This window comes from Alexandromys fortis, unplaced genomic scaffold (genome assembly GCF_014885135.2).
Source record: "Alexandromys fortis isolate MF-2015 unplaced genomic scaffold, M_Fortis_MF-2015_v1.1 scaffold_36, whole genome shotgun sequence".
In the NCBI taxonomy this organism is placed as follows: Eukaryota; Metazoa; Chordata; class Mammalia; order Rodentia; family Cricetidae; genus Alexandromys; species Alexandromys fortis.
Window position 1 is genome coordinate 4,038,337 of NW_026067915.1, and position 18,982 is coordinate 4,057,318.

The window sequence follows — 18,982 nt, forward strand, 5'->3', positions numbered from 1 at the left end:
AAGTTGTTACTTCTTGAATTTATAGAATAGCCTGATATGATCTGCTCAGCTAGTAACTAAAGTAAAACTTTGACCTATGAGTTGACGCGAAATGATGGCTCAGTTACAGCCGGAAGTGATGCCTGTGCTTTGTCCCCGACATGTGCAACCACAACTTCTCATGGTTGTCTGTGCAGCAGAAGTGGCCTGGTTGGGTGGAGAATTATCTTTATTTTCTTATGTTTTTGCCACCAAATTGCCTGACGGGAACAATTTACAGAAAGATTTATTTGGGCTCATGGTTTCAGAAGAAATCAGTCCTTCACGGACAGGGAAGGCTTGCAGAATTACAGCAGTGCGAGCCTGTGGTGAGTGTGAGCATGTGAGTGTGAGCGTGTGGTGAGTGTGAGAGTGTGGTGAGTGCGAGCATGTGAGTGTGTGTGAGCATGTGCGAGTGTGAGCGTGCAGTGAGTGTGAGCATGTGAGTAAGCATGTGGTGAGTGCAAGCATGTGAGTGAGCGTGTGGTGAGTGTGAGCATGTGGTGAGTGCAAGCATGTGAGTGAGCGTGTGGTGAGTGTGAGCATGTGAGTGTGAGCGTGTGGTGAGTGTGAGCATGTGGTGAGTGCAAGCATGTGAGTGAGCGTGTGGTGAGTGTGAGCATGTGAGTGTGAGCGTGTGGTGAGTGCGAGCATGTGAGTGTGAGCATGTGGTGAGTGTGAGAGTGTGGTGAGTGCGAGCATGTGAGTGTGTGTGAGCATGTGCGAGTGTGAGCGTGCAGTGAGTGTGAGCATGTGAGTAAGCATGTGGTGAGTGCAAGCGTGTGGTGAGTGCAAGCATGTGAGTGAGAATGTGGTGAGTGTGAGCATGTGGGTACGTGGTGTGAGCACATGGTGAGTGTGAGCATGTGAGTGTGATCTTGTGGTGAGTATGAGCATGTGGCAGAGGCTCTCACATCACAGCAGACCATGAAGCAGACAGAGCAAGACTAGAACCGAGATAAATTGGTGTACATGCCAGACACCACCTTACATATCCTGTTTCCACCAGCCAGGTCCTACTTCCCAAAGGTTCCAAACCCTCCCCAAATAGTACCACCATCTGGGGAACAAACACTCAATACCTAAGCCTGTGAGAGACTCTTGAGATTTGAACTAAAACATTCTATCCTGGTTGCCAAAGGTCCGTGGCCATCTTGTAATACAGAGATGTATTTATTCCAGTTTCCAGAGGCCTCATAGTCTCAACGCTGATCAGAAGCCTAAGTCTAAAGTCTCTACTGAGGCTCCAAATAGTCTTTTAGCTGTGACCTGTAAAGTAAGAAGGATCTATTCAAGATTGAACCAAAGCAGGACCAAAACATTAAATCTTGTAACTCCATGCCCTGAACCTGGGGTGCATTGTTTGGTCTTACAGCGTTCCTTAGAAACCTAGGTACAAGTCTCCGTGACCCCAAAACTCGAGACAGGTGGTGGTGGTGCACACATTTAATCCCAGCACTCGGGAAGCAGAGGCAGGAGGATCTCTGTGAGTTAAGGCCAGCCTGGTCTACAGAGCCCATTCCAGGACAGCTAGGGCTGTTACACTGAGAAAACCCCCCTTTTTAAAAAAAAAAAAAAAGACCCCCAAACTCTTGCATTCTGCACACTTGAAAATAGCGCCCGGTGGATAATTGTGAAGTCCACTGCTAAGACCTTTTAGATCGTGACTGCATCAGCCTGAGTACTCCAGTAACTGAACTTGGAGCCAAGGAAACTATTTCCCTAGGCGGGCCTTTTCCAGCAGAACACCCTGGTAACTCTAAAGCATTTCAAGATTGTCTTCAGTTTTATGCTCAGGAACCTTCAGACAGTGGGGACTCATTCTCGGGTCGCCTGCTCTGCTGTCCCAGTGTCAGACACGCGGCTTCTGAATGAATGTGTTGACTTTAACATCAGCGACCTGTCTTGCCCACACTTCCCTTATCCACAGCTTTAAACATCTTCACCTTCCTTTCAGGACCAAATCCCAATTTTAGAAATTCTTCTCTGCATTTTGTTGCCGATTCTCACTGTAAATCTAGCTAAAAAATAGCCCGCCAGAACCATACCGTAGGCTGAGTGCTAACTGGTCTTGCATTTTCTCCATTACCTTTGATATCCGCCTCTCTCAAATTTTCAGGACATAGGTAGAATGCAAACAAATTCTTCGTCAGATACAAGTGGCTCTGTAGACCAGTTCCCAGTCGAGTCTCTGTCCCTACCTGAGACCACGTGAGTTCCGTCTTTGCTGTCCACGTTGTCAGCATTTCTCATCCTCCAAGTTCTCACCAGAGTGATGACTTTCACAGCTTCAAACTCTTCCAGATCCCTCACACAGACCAGTTTCAAAGGCTGATAAACCGCCTGGTGGCGTTAGTGACAGCAATGACCACTTGATTGGCGCCAGCTCTGCACTTGCTGCCTTCACGCTGCTCTGACAGAAGCACCTTGAAAGGAAGGAAGATTTATTCTGGCTCCTGGATTTCCAAAGGATTTCAGTCTATTTTAGCAGTAGCGGCATGCAGTACAGGCACCTGACGTCACTGAGGTGTCAGTATGCAAGAGGGTCGGGCTGTGTTGAGGCTGAACAGAGATACAATATGCAGTTCCTTTAGCGAGCGTGATGATGGAAGCCACTGGGCCGTGCATGGCTGCGGCTTGATCCGGTGGCATAACTCCTTGTCATAGTATCTGATGACCACTCTTGGCTCTGTAACAGTGAGGGGCCCTGTGTGTACACGAGGAGAAAAAGGCTTGTCACCGTCACAGTTGTTATCAGTAACATCCCTGTCACCGTCCAGGTGCCGACCTTTGAGGATATGATTTTCCATGGTCCTTCACCCTGTTGATTAAGGTTCGTTACACTGCATTGACAGAGTAGCTTGGGAAAAACGATAGAAGCTGGAGAGTCTCTTTCACGACAAGAATAGGTGTGTGCAGCCGAGCGGGGCCAAGGGAACTGCACGGTCAGGATGGGCTCTGCTGAGAGTCGTCCTGCCCTGCCTCCCTCAGTCCGGTGAGCCGCTGTCTCTCACCCCACCATCTGCATTCCCAGCAGTGGGTATGGGGGCAGCTTAGGGCACACTGACCCACAAAGAACTCTCATTCCAGATCCATCACCACCCTGTAGCCATGGGAAACATGGCCTTCGACGGGGGGCAGCAGCCAGCTCATCACGTGTCTCGAATTCTGTATTAAGGGAAAACTGGCAGCCCCTGCCTCTGATCCTGAGCCCAGGCATCTGGTTTTGGTTCAGGGGTCACTGAAGAAGGAATGCAGTACCCCGTGAGGATCTTGCACAAAAAGTGAAGTTGAAAACTGGCACATTCCTCGATGTTCTGAGTAGACATGGAGTTGTCAGTCCCCTCACTGATGAGTGAAAAGGTGTGTCCGCTGGGGAATGACAACCTGTCTGCAAGTGCTCATTGGTTCTAGGTTTGCCGCCATGAGTGTGCTGGGTGGGACACTGCATAGCCAGGCTAGCAATGGCAAGATTTCCACACGGGTTTTCCCCAGCTCTGTACCGACCAGCAACGTCACGAGGCATGCCCTCTGGCTTCCTCAGGCTTGTCTTGTCGTCCCTGCAGGCCGAGTGGATTGAGTTGTGTCTACGCTGTGTGTGTAGCTCTTAAGTTGTGAGTTGCACATTCATCCTAGAATGAGATGGCATTTGATACTGAACACAGTACTGTGACCAAATGCCTGGGAACCAGCAGCTTAAGGAAGGAAAGACTTATTTGGGGGTCACAGTTTGAGAAGGGCTCGAAACCGTCATGGCAAAGACGGAGTAGCAGAAGCATGAGGCTACTGGTCACTGTATCCATAGTCTAGAAGGAGAGAGAGTATTATTGGTCCTGGTTTTCTTTCTGTTGCTATGATAAAACACCAGCCAAAACCGGCTTGGTGGGGAAGGGTTTGTTTTGTTCTTCTCCATCATGGTCCTTCATTTAGGGAAGTCAAGCAGGAAGTCAAGCAGGAACCTGGAAACAGGAGCTGATACAGAACTGGGGGGTAACACTGCTTACTGGCTTGCTCCTCATTGCTTGCTCAACTTCCCTTTTTGTAGCACCTAGGACCACATGCCTGGGGTGGCCCCATCCCCAATGGGTTGAGCCTTCCCACATCAGCCATTAATCAAGAAAATGTCCCCACTGACACATCCAGAGGCAGGACTAACCTGGTGGAGCCAACTGAGAGTCCCTCTTCCCAGGTGACTCTAGTTTGTATCAAGTTGACAAAACAAAACAAACCCTAACCAACCCAGAGAAGGAAAAGGAGGGAGAAGGGAGGAAAGGGGCCTGCCTACCTTGCTTTCTGTTTCTCCTTTTCATTCAGTGTGGGACCCCAGCCCAAGGGTGGCGCTCACATTCAGGGCAGGCCTTCCTGCTCAGGTAAACTTCTCTTGGAAATGCCTTCCCAGACAGCCCAAGGTGTGTCTCCCAGGTGACTCTAAATCAGTCACGTTGACAGAGATCTCTGTATTTACACCGAAGTCTCCCCTTGGTGTCTTTTGTATTCACTGCAGGTTTTCACACAGTGAAACCTTTTCTTTCAAAGATTTAAAAAAATAAAAAAAAAAAAATCAGGACTCACCATGTAGCTCAGGTTGGCTTCACACTTCCGTTCTTCCTTCCTCTACCTCGAAAGTGCTGGGATGACAGACATGGCCCATCATGTGTGGCTATCTCAAGGATTTTTTCTTCTAAATTCATAGCTATTAACTGTTTATCGTAGAAAATATGAACACGTGTAATAGAGAAAGCAATAATTGCCCAAGATTCAGATACCAATTCAGATACCAATATCTGCATTGCCCAATTCAGATACCAGTACACAACATACTCTCTTCGTCCCAGTGTCTGAGAAGATAGGAAACCGTCTGTCTACTTTGTTTGATCAAGTTGGGATCTCAGCACACACAAAGCTTTATACTGAGCCTTTTCACTGGGTGGAGGTTCCTCCAAAGCCGTATGTATTTTACGAGGTGACTCCTGGCACAGGGTGAAGCATGCTGCTGACACCTTGCCCTGGCTGCCTGGCTATCTGAGGCTTCGTTACTACTTAATGGTGTTGGCTCCGTTTCACATTGACAGTATCTTCGTTCCTGCTTGTAGGCACAGGGCCAGCGAGGTGGGGTTGCCCACCAGGACAGAAGAGCCACCGGAGTGGCACAGGGTGGGTGAGGGGCAACCCTTGACTTGGCAGCGTGAGGAGCAGAGAGATCATTGGGCTTTCTAATAAGACAGTATTGTGGATGGTCCACAGTACCCCCTCCTGAGGCGGGGCACACTGCTCTCTGTTCCCATGCAGTGGCAAGTTCTGCTACCCCCACCCCACCCCCACCCTGCAGACCCTCCCAAGAGCAATGATGAGCCCAAGTCTAAGTTCAAGGGAGAGGCTGAGGGAACTAGGGGGGTGTTGGAGAGCAGTAGGGAGCTCTCCTCGGTGGACTGTTCCTGGGGAGCCTCTATTCCATGCCCCGGGCTCTCTAACCCTTCTGGAAGCATTTTTCTCTTCTCTGGAAACATAACTCCATTCTCACACAGTTAGCTCAAGCTCCCTCCTTGGAGAAGGAAGTCGGTGGCCACTGGAGGGACTTGGCTTTGGTACCCCTTCTGCTGTCTGTGCCGTTCCCTGGGGTGCCAGGGCTTTTGGCTCCTTTACGAGTCCTTGCCATTTTGACCTCCCTGTGCTGTTCTTTAACAGGCAACCATCGGGATTGACTTCTTGTCAAAAACCATGTACTTGGAAGACCGTACGGTGAGTTCCTGGTCTCTACCTGGGAGAACAGAGGGGGAATTGTCTGGTTTATCCCCTAGAGCCCTCAGTTGGGCCCTCTTGGAAGTCTCTGCCAAGACCAGAATGGGTCTGGGTAGTACCAGCATCATGGGATCTGGGCCTCCAACCCCTCTAGCAGGAGGGCTCCGCTGCCTCACTAATGCCTCTGCCTTGACCTTACAGGTTAGACTGCAGCTCTGGGACACAGCCGGGCAAGAGCGGTTCCGCAGCCTGATCCCCAGCTACATCCGGGACTCCACAGTGGCTGTGGTGGTGTACGACATCACTAGTGAGTAGGGTCTGTGTTGGGATGAGGGGGCTCTTGGGGTTCAGTGTGATCCTGATCAGACCTGTGTTATGTGACTGTGTATACAGGGATGTGCTCAGTGTGGGGGTAGTGTGTTATCTTGGCCCACTGGTGGGTTCACTGTCCTTCAGACTCCTGTGACAGATGAGGCTGAACAAGACAGGGTCCTGCGTGTGTGGGAGGCAGACACTCACAAGGCTAACCCTCTGTGCCCTCCATGGCTCTGGCTGACATGTGTTCCAGCTCTTCCCAGGGATCCCTAGAGGCAGCCCTGCTGGCACACATGGATCTTGAGAGGGCTTCACAGACTCAGTGGGAGCCCAGAGGTTAGGGCAGGCCTTATGCAGAGCCCAGCTACCCAAGACCATCTAGAGGAACACACAGCTGGGAAGCCCTCGGGCTTCAGTTGTAGAGGACGCTGTGAGGTCCCTGAAATCACAAGGGATAGGGGCACGCTTGACTCATGGCTCCAGCCTGCCACCTCAGGTCTGCCTTTCCCCTCTGTCCTCCTGACCACATGCTCTTTGTACACCCTAGCGAGATGGGAGCGATATCCCAAAGGACCTGTGTCATCGGCTGTGGAGAGCAGCCACCTCCCTCCCTCTAGGTGCTGAGCTTGAGTGTAGCTCCATGACTCTATGAGGGAGATGTCGCTGCCCATAGATGCCTGGTACTGAATTCATGTGCCGCAGGGTTGTGGGTTCTCTTCCCAAGCCAGCATGGCCTTCCTCAGACTCCCCCGAGCATCCCTTTGGTGAGACAGCATTTCCTAGGGGCTGCTGAGTCCTCCCTTCAGTGGTCTGCAGCTTGGCCAGGCCCAGTACCTTCCTTTCCACCTTCCTCCATGAGCCCCACATCAGCTCTGACGCTTGCGTGACCTCTAGGGTCACTGTTTTGTGTAGAAATTGTGACAGCCTAGCTTTCCAAAAATGGTAGCTTCTCTCCCTGGGATGGCTGAGCAGTGCTGGGGACCCTCCAGGATCCCAGGGCAGACCTCACTTCCCCATCTAGCCCCAGCCTAATTGGTGTATGGAGATTGGATTGGTGTCTCGGTACATGCTTGCCCCCGGGACCCCTCCTTCTCACTCTGTCCCCACTTTCTGCCTCCAGATCTCAACTCCTTCCAGCAGACTTCTAAGTGGATTGATGATGTCAGGACAGAGAGGGGCAGTGACGTAATCATCATGCTCGTGGGCAACAAGACGGACCTGGCTGACAAGAGGTAGGCATGTGCCAGAGAGAACATGGCGGCGTTGTGGCTGGCAGGACCACGCTTCCTCGCCCTTCTGTGGCCGTCCCACCCTGGAGGTCTGAGGTGAAGGGAACAGCGAGGCTGGGCTCTACACGCAGGAACACTGACAGCGCTGTTAGACCGCACACACGGCGGCAGGCGTCTCATCTCAAAGTTCCATCTTTCTCAATGCAGCAAAGACAGGCCAGGGGCCTGTCTGCACAGAAGCTCCCATTATGGTCCCAAGATAGCCTCTGAAAGAGTGGCTCCCTGGGCTAGAGCGCCTGCCCTGTGAAAGCCCTGCATTAACATGTGGGGTACGAAGCCCAGGTCTTCAGGTATGGGTCTGTGGAATGTCAGTAGGACACAGACTTTGTCCCTAGTCTGTGCGTCCTGGTTTGTCCTGTGTCTGGGCATGGAGTGTTATTGGAGGAGGCTTCTCTGCAGCTACCCTCCAGTGTCCCGCTCACTAAGGTGTCCTTTCCATGTGTGTCCGCTCTCAGAACTCCGTGCTGACTTGGACAGATAAGGCCGTGTGTCATGGTTTCTAATAAAGCCCGTGGGCTTCTTACAGGATCCCTGCCCTTTAAGAAACAATCTGAGTTAAAGAGGAGAGCCCTGCCCAGAGGGGAGGGAAGTGGGCTCCTCTGAAGAGCAGTGTGTGTGTGTTGGGGGGGGGAGTATTTTAATTTGGGTTTGTATATTAGGAAAAGGCTGATTCTCCCAGAAAAGGCCGGGTGGCATGTGTGCAGGAGCTCCAGGTCTGACAGCTGCCGAGAAAGACAGTGGGGTTGTGGCTCAGTTGTAGAACACTTGCCTTCTATGCATGGAACCCTGGGATCAGTCCCCAGCACTCATAAAACTAGGCTTGGTAAAATATACCTGCAGTCCCTGTTCTAGGGCGGCGGACACAGGGCAGTCAGAAGGTCAGTGTCATTCTTTGCTACATCACAAATTCAAGGCCAGCCTGGCTGCATGTGACCCTTCTTTCAAAGGTGGGGGTAGCCTTGCTCCCTGGTCAGAAGACATGGAAAGGGGCCAGCGTCCTCTGTGTTCAAGTACCGCCTTCTTACTAGACAGATGACGGCTGGCATTCTGGCAGGGAGTCTGTCTTCAGGGCCCACTAAGGGGCCTGGCAGGCTCCTTCTGCCCTCCCATAGCCCTTCATCTTAGGCCGCCCCCTTCACTTCTGCCGGGATTGCCCCTCTGCCAGCTGATCTTTCCATCCCCCCTTCACTTCCAGGCAGATAACCATTGAGGAAGGGGAGCAGCGGGCCAAAGAACTGAGTGTTATGTTCATCGAGACCAGCGCGAAGACCGGCTACAACGTGAAGCAGGTGAGGGCCCGGCCGGCAATATCCCTGACTCACCCAGGTCTAGAAGCCCTCACCTGGGACCTTCCTGGAGCTGGCTGGTGACTAGGTTGGGGCATCCAGCCAGCACATACACCTGCTTCTCGTGGGGATGACACTGACTTCCATGGCTGGTAAAGCAGGTGATGTGGAGGGAGCCATCAGCTTGGGGGCCACGCAGACACCCTCAGTCACTAGTCTCCACAGCTGTGATCAGGTGTGGGCCCCTGTAGCAGCCTGCGTGGATGAGAGCCCTTAGACTCCCACCTGGCTGAGAAAGCTGTGGTTCCTAGCATCTCACTTCACTTCCAAAGAGAACATGAAATATTTAGTCTGGTTAATGTGTTGGGTTTATGTCCTGTATGTGGCAAGAACTCCGGGCCATGAATGGAAACTCAGAAATGGAGCAAATAGGATCCCACGGCAGCTGGGGATGGTAGGAGGGAGAAGAGGTGGAGCTGGGGCTGGAGCAGTCGTGTGTAGCTGGGATCCACAGAACCCAAGTTGTCCGTGAGCAGAGCTTAGCTGCTCGGGCTGCCTGGGCTTAAGAAAATCCCACCTACATTGTACCGTTCTGCTGGGAACCAGGTTTTAGCATATGAACTTAGGGGAGACCCAGACATCCAGACTAGTCCAGAATCTTCTGTGCTCTGGGCTTCGGCCTGTACTTGTTTCTTACAAGATGTTATCCCTGCCAGCCTCCACCTTCCAGGTGCTCCCCCTCCCCCCGTATCTGCTCCTGTTCTCATACACACTTACTTAGGTGAACTCATACATGAACCACACTTAGTGTGCTTGCTTCCCCCACGCTCACTTTCTCAAATACACACAGGAACATGGCATTCACAATACCACACACACACACACTTTCCACACACACTCTACAAAATCTTGCACACCATATATATCACTCACACACACACCTTCCACACGCACACTTTCCACACATACTCTACAAAGTCTTGCACACCATATGTATCACACACACACACACACACGTGTGTCATGGTGGCATTCTCATGTTCCTCACTGTGGCTGTGGCCCTGGTTCCCAGCGTCGGCCTTGCCCCAGTGTCCCTGAGTAATGCCATTTGTCTTAAGTCAGGTCAGAAACTGGTTTTTACACCTACTTCCCACGTGAGGGCAACAGGCCAGAAGCCTGCTCCCTGTGGCCTGGATGCTTTCTGCACTAGGACAGGACCTCTGCAGTCACCATCACGCCCCTGCCGACTGCCTATGGCCAGTCTGCCTGCAGGAGAAGCCACAGCTTTGCAATGTGTGTGGACATGCGTGTGTTAGCACCTGTGCGGGCCACAGGCTAACTTCTGATGTCATTCGTCAGGTGCCTTCTACACTGTATTTTGAGACAGGGTTTTGGTTTTATCTGGACTGTACCAGTCCCGCTAGGCTGGGAGGCAAGTGAGTCCTTCCTTGAGAACCTACTTATCTCTGCCACCCCATCGCTGGGATTACAAGTGTGTGCCGCTATATACCCAGATTTTAACGTGGATTCTGGGCATTGAAGTTGGGGCCTCATGCTTGTGTGGCAAGCACTTTATTAACCAGGCCGTCTCCCTCTTCCTGCAAACACCCTGAGACCCTCCGGGACCTGCCCTGTGAGGGGCTATGGTGACAGCAAAGGGCTCAGACAAAGCCTGCACTCCATGGCCCTGTCAGCAGGCAGACATCCATAATACCCATCCACATGAGGAGAGCAGTGCGGGAGGAGATGGGGAGAGGGGAGGAGGGGGACTGGGAGGGCCTCACCCTGCATCTCCTGCCTGCAGCTCTTCCGACGTGTGGCATCGGCTCTGCCCGGCATGGAGAACGTCCAGGAGAAGAGCAAAGAAGGGAGTATCCTTTTCCTTTGACACGTGAGTGAAAAGACGGCCCCAAAGCCTGTGTTTGGCTTGGTGTTGCACTAGAGCAGGTGCATGCTACCCGGCCTCCAAGCCCGGCCTTCCCTGGACTGATCCAGATATTCAGGCCGCCCCTGTTCAGCAGCAGGATGGGCTCCATGGCCGTTGAGCCCCCAGCCAGCTGTAACCAAGGCTGCCTCCTCTTTCCCTGTAGGAAAGAGAGGCCAGGACTGTGCAGGAATCACCGGTGTGGGGAGGGGAAAAGAAATAGTGGCTCTGTCTTTCTCTGTAGTAAACATGATGTGTGTTTTGTTGAGGCCACCGGAGAGCCAGGCAAGGATGCTTCTATACACTAGCACGTGATTTCAGCGCGTCAGTGCTTCCTCCAGCTCCCCGCTGCGCTGTGGAACAAGCTTGCGCAGCACTCCCAACCTAGCTAACACCCAGTGCTGAAACTGAGGCACATAGAGGCCATGTATGTAACTTAGGGAATTAGGATTCACACTGAGGCTCCCTTCGTATCTACCCCTTCTCTGTGCTGGGGTGCTGTCTCTCAAAGGGCACCTGAGGGGATGCAATTAGAAGCACATAGGGGCATGAGGACATGGCCCACAAACAGGTGTTCTTTGAAGCTGGTCAGATGGTCCCGCCTTAATAAAGCCCAAGAGACTGGACTCTCAAACCCCAGCCTACATCTTTAAGACTGGGATACCCAGCATCCTCCACTTAGCCCTAGAGGTCTCTGAAGGAGACACTCACTGAGGGTCACAGAGTGACCCAAGTGGTTCCAGAAGCGCCTTCAGGCTGGTGAGGGTGGAAACAAGGGGAACATCTAGTTTAAAGCTGTGACGTGACGTGGCTGTCCCTCTCCCTTTCCTCTGCTCAGTGCTCTTGGTGCGGGGTAGGAAATTACGTCCTAGCAGTTGCTGCGTCCTAGCAGTTGCTGCAGAGGTGAGCCTGAGACAGACTCGAGCCCCAAGAGCAGGTACCCCAGTAATACCCAGAGGACAAACAGTACCTGTGTGCTTCAGAGGCTGACAGGGCACCAAGGGGATCAGACTAATGTGTGTCACCTGATTCACAAGACCTCACTTGCAGGTAAGGAGACAGAAACAGACCCTGGGCTACAGAGAGTGTCTCTCATTGCATGGCTGAGCTGGGCTGCAGTCCTTGAGGGCAAGACCCCCAGTGTTACCAGCCAGGTGAGGAGCCCTCAAGTTGCCAGAGAACGCAGAAACCCACCTGCAAGGTCAAGAAGAGAACAGGAAGGCAAGAGGCATGGTGACCCCTACTGTGCCAACCATGAGGGACAGATAGCCTCCTTCTGCCCTGCCCATTGCAAAGGCAAAGCCAACCTGCCCGGGTGAGTGGTGGCCATTCATGTATGTCCTCCCGGAATATGGTCCACATGGGAATCCATGCTGGACCAGCAATCAGGCCACATGCTCCCATTTCAGGGTGACAATTGGCATGACATCCTAGTGTGCCTAACATCTCACTTGGCTCTAGGGGAAGAATTCTGAGCAGATAGCAAGCAGATCACACAGGGTAACCTGGGCTGTGTCTGTTTGCCCTGTGCGGTACCCCCATCTGCCAGATGCAGCCATACCCTTCCAGGTGTCCAATGGCTAGAACCTCCTAGGAGGCAAGACAGACTGCAACAGACTGGAGACAGCTCAGAAGGGACCAGGTGAAAACAGTGACCACTCTGGCTCAGCTGGAGTGTCAGGCTAACACATCTGCCTGCAGATGGTTCAAACCCAGATGTCTTGAGGATGCATTCTTAGGGTCATGCTTAGGATGGCATGGACATGAGGATCAAGCACACAGAAATGCCACTTAGGGGTGCTCTGTGAAAGGTTCTTAGGTGGCTCTGCTCCCTGGACGGGTGGTGGGGGTGGGGCATGGATGTGCCCTGCTTCCAGATCCCCAGAGAGCTCCTGTACTTCCCCTCCACCCTGCACAGGAAGCCTCCCCAGGGCCTTTCTAGCAGCTTCTACCACCTACTCTGTAGCTCTCAACAGAGTTGGGCTAAGGGACCCCAGGATAATGGAGCCACAAGCCCTTTGCTGGGACCACACACACACAGGACTCTCCTTTCTGGCGGTGACGTGGCAGTGACCATGACACTTAGGCCTCCCAAGCAGGGCAGAACATGTCCCAGACCTCCCAGCTGATAAACTTGCAGAGTTGTGACAAAATCCAAATGTTTGTATTCTGTAGCCTCTGTCCTCTGTGTCCCCCATAGCACCAGAAGTACTGGCGTGGGGAAGCATACCCAGCAGTTGGAGACAAGGTAATAACAGGCCATCTGGGCCCATCACTGTCTTAGGAGCCATCAGACAGTGGGCTTTGATGTGGTTAGTGACGGGCCACACCTGGGGTCCTGAGTGTGGCCGGTGCAGCATACTGGGCTAGAGGGACATGAAGCCACATGCTGTCCTGTTACAGAAGAGCACAGGGCAGGTTCATCCCAAGTCCTATGGCACATCTCCGCACAGAGTTTCCTCTTCTGGGGATGATTGAGAAGTCAGCCCACCCATTCTTCCCCATCTTTTCAATCAGAAGCTGCCCTCGACCGCAGTATTCCAGTGGCACGTAGCAGTACAAAAAGGAAACATTAAATGTTAGTGTGTACATAAGCCTGCAGCAAAGTATTTAAAGTTGTGCTTTATAATATCATATCTTACATGAGTGTTTCCACTTAAACTAGTTAGACTTGGGTTAATATTAAAGTTAAGTTTCAGGATGTGGAGATGGGTCAGTGGGCAAAGCCACTTGCTGCGCAAGCTTGAAGACCCAAGTTTGAATCCCTGACACTCTTGTGAAAACCCAGACATGGCCACGGAACTGTAGCCTCAGTGCTGTGCGGAGACAGGAGGGTCAGTGAGGCTTGCTGACCACCAGCCTAGCTCCAGATTTAGTGAGAGACCCTACTGTATGCACACACACAGTTTAAAAAGTTTAGTGTGGCCACCATACTGGACATGCAGATGGAGCGTAGCCTCCCGCCACAAGTCCTTTTGGAACACCAGGTGCCATGCATTGGGATGTTCCAGAGTTTTTAGTAATTCGCCCTGCAGATCCATCTCCAGATCCACCAGGAAGATGTATTTTGTAACAGGTTTCTCAGGAGATTTTTTTAGACACCGTCCAAAAATCCCACGTGGTGTCCATAAGTGTTGTGCCTCAGATTGCACTGTAGAAGATTCCTTTGGAACACAGTCAGGTCACTCCCGTATGGGACAGAATGTCATCATGGCAGCAGCCAGCCTTTTAGCTAGACCAGTACTGACTCCAGCCCCTCCCTCATGAGGGGAATTGGGCAATGTCTGCCGACGACTTGGGTTGTGGTAAGTTAGGGGACTGGAAAGCAAGTGCTTCTGGCAGAGGATGGGTGGAGATCAGGGATGCTACAAGCATCCTCCACACTCAGAGGGTGTGCCATGACAAAGTAGCACTTGGGAGGAGGGCCAGTAGTTAATGAGGCTGAGACTAACGGAATTTGAGCACCATCCATCAGTCACTGGGGAAAGCTTCAGAGACAGACCCTCCCTAGCCTTTGTGTCACCTCACAGCCCGAGTTTCCCTCTGGGTAGACAGTGTGGGGGATGTAGGTAGGTGGAGGTAGGAGAGAGAAGGGTGGAAGACGGGCAGTTCCTTCCCACTCCAGCTGAGTGAAGAGCTGAGTGTGGGGTGTGTTGAAGGACAGAGTGGCATCTTGGTGACCGTCATCTTCCTTAGCCAGCCTCCTACAGTGATTGACATCAAGCTGGACAAGCCCCAGGAGCCGCCGGCCAGCGAGGGTGGCTGCTCCTGCTAATGCGGACCCACTCGGCTTCCTCGAAAACACTCACTTGTGTTGCCTCCTATTGGTTAGCTTCCTAACGGGGTGGGAAATGAGTTTATCAAACGGGAGGATCTTTCTTTTCTCTCTCTCTCTCTCTAGGAGTAGGGTGGGACATGGGGAGGGAGGCTGGGCATCAGGGACCACGTCACTCTTAACAGCTGTTACCTAAACAACTATTTTTTGGTTTGGTTGTAATATATTGTACTTTATTAAGATTGCCAAAAACTGTTAAAATTAAAAAAAAATTTAAATCATGTGTATACAACTTTTTGCCAGATAAAAGAAGTAGTCATTTTTATTTGAAAGATGTGCTTTTTTTTGGTTTTGTTTTTGTATATTTGTAAACTTATAGAGAACCTCTCCATACACCTCTTCCTTCCTGTTCTCTTGAAACTGTGTGTCACCTCTACCTTCCTCCCATCCCCTGTCCCGTAAATTAAAGCAATTAACTGAAAAGTAGTAATTAGGTTCCAGGCCTGGGTCACGTGACTCAAACCAACCAAGCCCTCTACCCAGGCTCCCCTCAGTCAAATCAGACTTTACTTTAACAGAACAGCCCAGAGGGGCCATTATTCAGTCCTTCCTTGGCAGAGTGGGACATATTAGCCGGCCCCTGACTGGAAATGAAGGCCTGTGGGCTTTAGCATCAGCGCCAGGCTCCACGGCTGCTTCTGCCTCATCTCCTCCCCTGAAAAAACATGGAGACAGAGAACACAGACAACCGTGTGTTCTCTGTGCTGACCCAGTGACAAGCAGAGCGAGAAGGTACTGGAAGGATGGGGTGCTCCAGGCAGCTGAGGACTGAGGCAGGGTTGTGGTTCTCAAATGTTGTAAGCTACTGGCCCAACAGTTGACGCATGTACTTAGGCTGACTGGCCAACTCAATGTGTGAGGTGAAGCGGGGTGGCTCAGGGGTGCTGAAGCCTGGGGCACGTGCCGTTGGTCCACCTGTGATTGGGGAAGAGACAGATGTCCGCCCTGACTCTGAACAATATGTGTTCCCAGACCTTCTATTCCTCCTGCTGGGTACTGTTGTGGGAGCGTTGATTCCTTGATGTGTTTTCAGCCCCTGGCATGGTACATTTGAAATCTTTGTGTGAATACCTTTGGAGTGTTGTGGCTGCACTACGGGCATCTTGAGGTTACTGTAGGATTTCCAGAAGGCTGCCCAGGGCACTACCACCTGCCCCAGCAAGCTGTCCTTGCTGTTTCCACTCATTCCTGAGACTGCTTTAGTCTTAAAGATCCTCAGAGACTCTTAACAGAGTTCTCTCCTCAAAGCAAAGTAACCCACACCCTCAACGCCCCCAGACTCACTGCCCTAAGCCTGCCCCAAAACAGACAGGGGCAGTGACCCTTCAGAACATCCCAGTCCTATAGCATTGGCTCGTCTCCAGACCGCTGATGTGCAGGGTAAATGCCACCACAGGGGGTTGGGATGAATTATGGAACTTCTCAGAAATGAGTTCAGAATGGCAGCCTGCATGGCGGGTTTCATTTAGTGAGTGGGCCTGCCATGCTTCTCCATCCTGGGAGACAGTGTCAGTGCCCATTCTGGTGAAGAAGAGAGGAAGCAGGATCCTCCTGGGTACCGCTTCCAGAAGGCAAGGACCCATGTACAAGCGTAACTGAAACATCATGTGTTTAGCTTTTTTATGTGTGTACATAATTATACATAGAGATAGACTTGTGCATACACCCACACACACACATCCTCACGTATACATGTGCTCAGTGTATATTCCTGTCGCTCCCACTCTCGAGTTGGAACTTGCATTGTGATTCCAGTTTTGGAAGTTCAAAAGTATGCAGTGTACTGAAATAAGAAATACTCAAAATATTGTTCAATAACTTGTGGTTGTCTTGCCTTCAATAAAATAGTGCATAGATGTGTTAAGCTACAATCAAAACTCGTCCACAGAACTAACTACCTTCACTGCTTTCTGTACCTGTGTGCACAGGTGTGCATGCCTTTGTGGGCCAGTGTCCCCCCCACCGTGGGCACCCCACCTAAGTGGTGCTTGTTGGAAGAAGGCACACTTACCCTGTGCTGACAGCAGCCTGGTTGGCAGGGAAGGGCTTCGCTGGCAGCCTCTGGCAGAGCCCCACGGACAGGGCTTTGTCCTGTGTCTCAAGGAATGGATGTATGGTGAATTTTAATCTTCTTGGCACTGAACGATAACCTTACCCGTATTTCTATAACTCCAAGTAGCAGATCTGTTCCCTCCTCTTGTGCACACAATCTGAGGCATCATGGCATACTTTAGAAACAGCAGGAGCCATGGTGGATGCCATCCTGGTTGATCGGACCTAAGGAGCCCTGCCTTCCTAGCCTGTCCACAAAGCCCACTCTTGAGTTTAGGGTCTCCCAGTCTCGTTGCCTCTAAGAATGAGGGTACAGTCACCCCATTGCTCTCCCACCCCAGCGGTGCCCTGGCCTTTTCCTCAGCCCATCTCCTTCTCTGACGGCCATTAAGGCAGCCCCCCCCCCCCCCCCCCCCCCCCCCCCCCCCCCCCCCCCCCCCCCCCCCCCCCCCCCCCCCGCACAGAACTAATTCTGTTGCGTCCGGGACTGATTTCTCCTTGACGCCCACCACCCTCCTCGTCGGCAGGATCTGGTCAGGTTTGCTTGAAGATGTCCTGAAATTATCTCAGTGCCCCCATCTTTGCTGAATCCACATCAGTCAGAAGACTGAATGGAGGATTCTCTTAGGACAAGATCTCAACTTAGTAATTCAGTTCCTCTCCCTGGACATTTGAGCCTGGCCTGGCAGATGGGCATGGCCCTCTCTCTTTTCTTTAGGAGTCTTGAAGGAGATTGTCAGCAAAACTTCTGTGAGCATTTCAGGAATAGTCTAAGATTGGAAAGGCAGGCGGCTTAGCTATACCCACATGCACACCAAAATGGAGGTGTGACGTCAGTGTCCTGAGTGCTAGTCTTGCTGTGGGGTCAGAGGTTAGAATGTTTGGTGGCCAGGGCCTGACTGCTGTCACGGCCACTGCTTCCTTCCTGTCGCCATCTTAAACATTTCCGCAGTATCCCAAGATGGGAGGCGAAGCCGTGGTCGCATCAGTTAAACGTCAGGCAGCAGAGATAAAGGTTGCAAGGTGGTAGCTAGGAGTGTAGACAGCTGGGCACAGTCAGAGCTCTAGCCAGTGCCTGGCCTCCAGTATCCCGTGTGACAGTGTGGGGACAGCACTGGTGTCAGCGTCCTGCAGGTAGAGCAGTTTATTCCTTCGCCATACGGAAGGGGGAGAGGCTATCAGGAGGACAGGGCAGGAGAAGGTGGTGAGTCAGAGCTACGAGAGCCAGCAGGCAGGAGTGTGTCTGAGTGTGTCCAATGCTCACTAGTTCCCAGACTACCTCTCCCCCAAGAATGGGAGGCACTGTCATCGTGCCTCAGCACCGGGAGCCAGCCGAAACAAACAAGGTCACCTGCAAGCCAGGGACGATCAGAGCCGGTGTTGGCATCCTCCACCCGTTGCTGACCTGGGGGTACAGACACGACTGCATCCTGTGCTCGTGTCCCTTGAGCCATTTCTACACCATGGCTAGAACATGTTATTTCCAGCCTTAGTAGCTAGAGAGAATATAGGTGGTTTGGGCTCCTTCACTGTAATGGGTGGTCCCCAAATCTACTTGCATTGTCTAACCACACACAGAGCAGTAGTCAGGGCACCCTTTTAATTTTTTTTTTTTAAATCAACTTCTTCGGTATTCCAAAATCTTGCAGTTTCAGTGTGCAAACTCCTTGGACTCCAGGCCCTGTCTGATTGGCACTCTGCAGGGTATATTATCAGGAAAGCCTTGCAGCGGGAGTTCAGATGGTCTCTTCAGGAGACAAGAAGCCTCCATAGCAACCAGAAGGCCAGCCTGCCTATTGTGTGTTGACTTCTCACCTCACCTGTTCTTTAAAAGAGGAACACAGAGGGTGGCATTTCCATCTGTAATGGGCTCAGAAGGCAAAGCGGCCATATTGACTTTACATTCAACTGTGTAATATGTGGAAAAGACTCAGCATGTTGGTCAAACAATAAATGTCCTGATTCTCAACACAAAACTTCTTGTCGACTGTGTCTAAGAGGTACGGTTTTATATATAGGGGGCTGGCTTAAAAGTGGATTTCCTCAAAGGCCCTCTCATGTCTGGGTGGCATGTCCCCAATGGAAGACCTTTTGCCTCTTGTCCCTGCTCACCTGGGCTCTCCACTGATTCTAAGAGAAAACTGTGGGCTAGTGAGATTGTATGCACAGCCTAACAGTAAAAGGTCAGGGAGACTCCAGGAGGAACCAGGACTCAGGAGTGCATTTATCACCTCTCCACTCTACTCAACAGGGCTATGGGTTAAGGAGGCAGAGTGCAGGGACTAGGTTTCTTACCCTTTTGATGATTGCCTGGGTTATCATGATCCTCTTTTAGATCACATCAGCCATCACCACCCCCAGCTTCTTCCACACCACTTGGGGGACAGTCTCTGAGAGGCCCCTTAGGTCTCCACTACGCCTACCATAGTATGTGTCCTGAGTTCCCATCTGGGTTCTGGGAACAATTCCTTAGAATGCTGAAGTTTCAGTTCACGAGTGACCTTTCCCATCGAAAGGTCCTAAA

General features: G+C 51.8%; 1 protein-coding gene across 1 annotated transcript in view; it reads left to right on the plus strand.

The window, feature by feature from the left end:
• The window catches only part of Rab6b (RAB6B, member RAS oncogene family), a 60,372-nt gene extending 43,462 nt beyond the window's left edge, over window positions 1-16,910 (plus strand). Inside the window, exons 3-8 of the mRNA XM_050139596.1 lie at window positions 5,704-5,757; window positions 5,959-6,064; window positions 7,193-7,304; window positions 8,557-8,650; window positions 10,452-10,518; window positions 14,282-16,910. Coding sequence (XP_049995553.1) covers window positions 5,704-5,757; window positions 5,959-6,064; window positions 7,193-7,304; window positions 8,557-8,650; window positions 10,452-10,518; window positions 14,282-14,346 — 498 coding nt within the window. The 3' untranslated portion in view covers window positions 14,347-16,910. The remainder of the gene's footprint in view (window positions 1-5,703; window positions 5,758-5,958; window positions 6,065-7,192; window positions 7,305-8,556; window positions 8,651-10,451; window positions 10,519-14,281) is intronic.
• The last annotated feature ends 2,072 nt before the right edge of the window (window positions 16,911-18,982 follow it).